Source organism: Cariama cristata, unplaced genomic scaffold (genome assembly GCF_000690535.1).
Source record: "Cariama cristata isolate BGI_N322 unplaced genomic scaffold, ASM69053v1 scaffold12315, whole genome shotgun sequence".
Lineage (NCBI taxonomy): Eukaryota > Metazoa > Chordata > Aves > Cariamiformes > Cariamidae > Cariama > Cariama cristata.
Genome location: NW_009619276.1, coordinates 18,314 through 21,207, shown reverse-complemented (window position 1 = coordinate 21,207; position 2,894 = coordinate 18,314). Strand labels below are relative to the sequence as shown.

Genomic DNA, 2,894 nt, shown 5'->3' with positions numbered 1-2,894 from the left:
CCCCCCGCGCCCCGCACCTCGTCCGGGCTCAGGTTCTCGCCTTCCTGACCGGTTCACAGGGGCTGGGGCAGGGCGGGAGGCTGCTCTGTGCCCCTCGACCCAGGAGAGGCTTTGAAGGAGTTCTGGTAGTGCTTGGGTTCAGTCTACCCGACTGGACAGTTTTCCTACAGGTAGCCGGAGTGATGAGTCCAAGATCCACACATAAGAAGTAACCGATAGAAAACGCTTAAAAAAACTGGGTTTGGCCACTTGTTGCCAAACGTTCCTGGTTTTGGTTTAAGTATTACAGATGAAAACTAGTTTAGACCTCCTGTGCATATGACTTTAGAATCAGAAGTAAAAATCTGTATTCCTTTAAGTGAATAAATCCCCTTTGTTCACTTCATCTAACTGAACGCATTGAACAAGTCAGAGCTTAATTATTCTTCTGTACTAACCTATTTAGTCGTTAAAAAAAAAAAGAGTGAAAAAAAGTGTACAGATGAGGATGAACTGAGAGACCTCTATCAGTTTCAGTGAGGCGGGATTCAATGTACCAATCTTCTCCACTCTGCTCATCAGCAGGTGATTATCTTTTCTGTTAGATTTTCAACAAACTCCATGACCTTCCAGGATAGGCACTTCTGCTGTTTTATTATTTGTATGGCTTGCAATTACATCTCACCTAAACCTCTGTTACAGCATTAAGTCAGTGTCGTCTTGTGGATATAGAGAATGCTTGCTCCTTGTCTTTAAGCGAATGTTTTTAGTCTAAAGGCTATCATGTGTTTTTGTATTTTTGGATCCTTCAGTTTCTCTTTATGGTGGCATATGTTATGTCTGTTATACTTCCTTGGTGGTATTTTTCACCCAATTTTTGTCCATTTTTTTGTTAACATGGCAAGCAAAAGTAGATATGAGGTCTCACCAGTGCCAGCTAGTGTCAAAATTGTGTCTGAACTATGGCTCTCTTGTTAAACACCCAGAATAGTATTTATCTAGTGATATTGTTAACACACGCAACCCAGGCAAAGATTTGTAAACTTCCATGGAAGTTAAAAGTTCTTGTTTCTATTCAAGAGCAGTAAAACAGTGCTGGGTCTGCAAATCAAAAGGCAGATCAGTCTTTTCACTCAATAAAAACTTCCAGGTCCTTTTTCCTTCGCCCCTAATTTGCCCTGTTTGTGTCTCCCCAGCTGCAGCATCCAAGTGCTGAAGTGAGAGAGTATGCCTGTGCCAGTATTTCCAAGCTGTTGCAGCAGAAGCATGTAATCCCAGCCTTTCTGCAGAGAGACGTTGTCCGATGTTTAGGACCATTGTTGATGGATCACAGTTTAGCTGTTCGTGAGACAGCTGCAGGTGCTCTCCGGTAAGTGATGGTTAATATTCAGTTAGAATGAGGTAATCCTGACTTGGTAAAGAGTGGGGTTTTGCTGTTAAAAGCCAAGAGCTTGAATGCCCGCCTCTCTTGCTTTAACTCTGTTTTGAGTAAGTATGCCTACGTCAGTCGAAGTCCCCGAGAGAGGGGCTTTTCTTGCTCCAGTAGGCTGCCTTGAGACTTTAATGTCGGGAGCAGGGTTTAAGTTAGTTACTACGGTTTTATCTACTCCTAGTGGAAAGTGCTGCTTTCCATCCTTATGTTAAGAAAAAAAATCAACAGTAGTATGAAGAAATATAGAGAACTTCAGTGCTGTTAGTATGGCATTTTGTGTCTTGGTAACACTGTAGGAGCAGTGGGTTAGAGAATGCACATAGCTGACTTTTTGAGAAACTTGTAAATATTGAACAGCATCATTTTGAGTTAGTATTCTGCGGTCAGACCTACAGCTTGCTTTATTTGTACAAAAATATAATGATACTTGTTAACATTCATGTTGTATCCTACATTGAGTAATATCTGACAGAAGTCATGTTTTAGTACAGATAAGCTTTCTAGTTAGACTAGACAAGTAAGTGAAAATAATTTTTTTTTTTCTGTAACACCAAAGTTATTCTTTTATGATGGGAAGGTAGAAGACTAAAGTTACTGATTAAGCAGATTGATTTTAAAACAAAAAGTACCATAACCTTTAGAGAAGAATACTGAATGCATGAGTTTTTTTGAAACTTTCCTGGAAAGTATGTATCTGATCCAAAGCATTTTTTTTTCCCAGAAATCTGAGTGCTTGTGGAGGATTTGAAGTCTGTGATGACATGGTGACAAAGGACATCATGACACCCCTTGTAGCACTTCTGAAAGAGGTGTGTTTATTTTTATTCTGATTTTAAAACAGATCTAGCCATTGTATTATCCCATTTTCAAAAACAGTTCAATTTTTGTAGCTATTATCAAGATAAGATATTTGAAAGATCTTTTAAGAGAATGTTTCAGTAGGTTTAGTGGTACAAAAATTATTCCAGAGATTTCAAACCACTTGCTTCTGCCTCCTGACCTGCTAACTTGGGTCCGTGGTGAAGTTTGCTGCCTAGGATGATTTTTGCATAAACATCTGGAGATTTTGGGTCTGGAACATCAGTCAAGACAAGTCTGTTCTGTCCATCAAGATCCAGATCCAACATTTATGTTGCAACATTATTGTAGTGAGGTTTTTTTGGTAGGCAGTTTTGTCTAAATGAAAGCTTGGATTTGTAGTTGGGTAGTTACTGCTATTGTGGAATAATCTGTACTGAATACCTGTTCTTTGTTTGGTCCAGGTGTTGCAGTGCAGTTTGGAAACTGCATTGAATTCTGTCACCTTCTGTCTTTGTATGAGCAGCTTTGAGCAATACCAAGATTTTCTGTATGTTTCTTCCCCATTTTAAATTATGAGTAATAGCATTATCATAAAGCATAGCAAGATATTAGCTGAATTAATCTTTGTGATTAGAAAACAGTATTGAAAATTGCATACAGATTGTATTAGCAAGAAACAGCG

At 39.1% G+C, this 2,894-nt stretch overlaps 1 protein-coding gene across 1 annotated transcript in view; it reads left to right on the top strand.

Moving 5' to 3' along the window:
- The first annotated feature begins 1,163 nt into the window (after positions 1–1,163).
- The window catches only part of HEATR3 (HEAT repeat containing 3), a 17,215-nt gene continuing 15,484 nt past the window's right edge, over positions 1,164–2,894 (top strand). The window contains exons 1-2 of the mRNA XM_009701187.1: positions 1,164–1,348; positions 2,133–2,220. Of these exons, the coding sequence (XP_009699489.1) occupies positions 1,302–1,348; positions 2,133–2,220 (135 nt within the window). The 5' untranslated portion in view covers positions 1,164–1,301. The remainder of the gene's footprint in view (positions 1,349–2,132; positions 2,221–2,894) is intronic.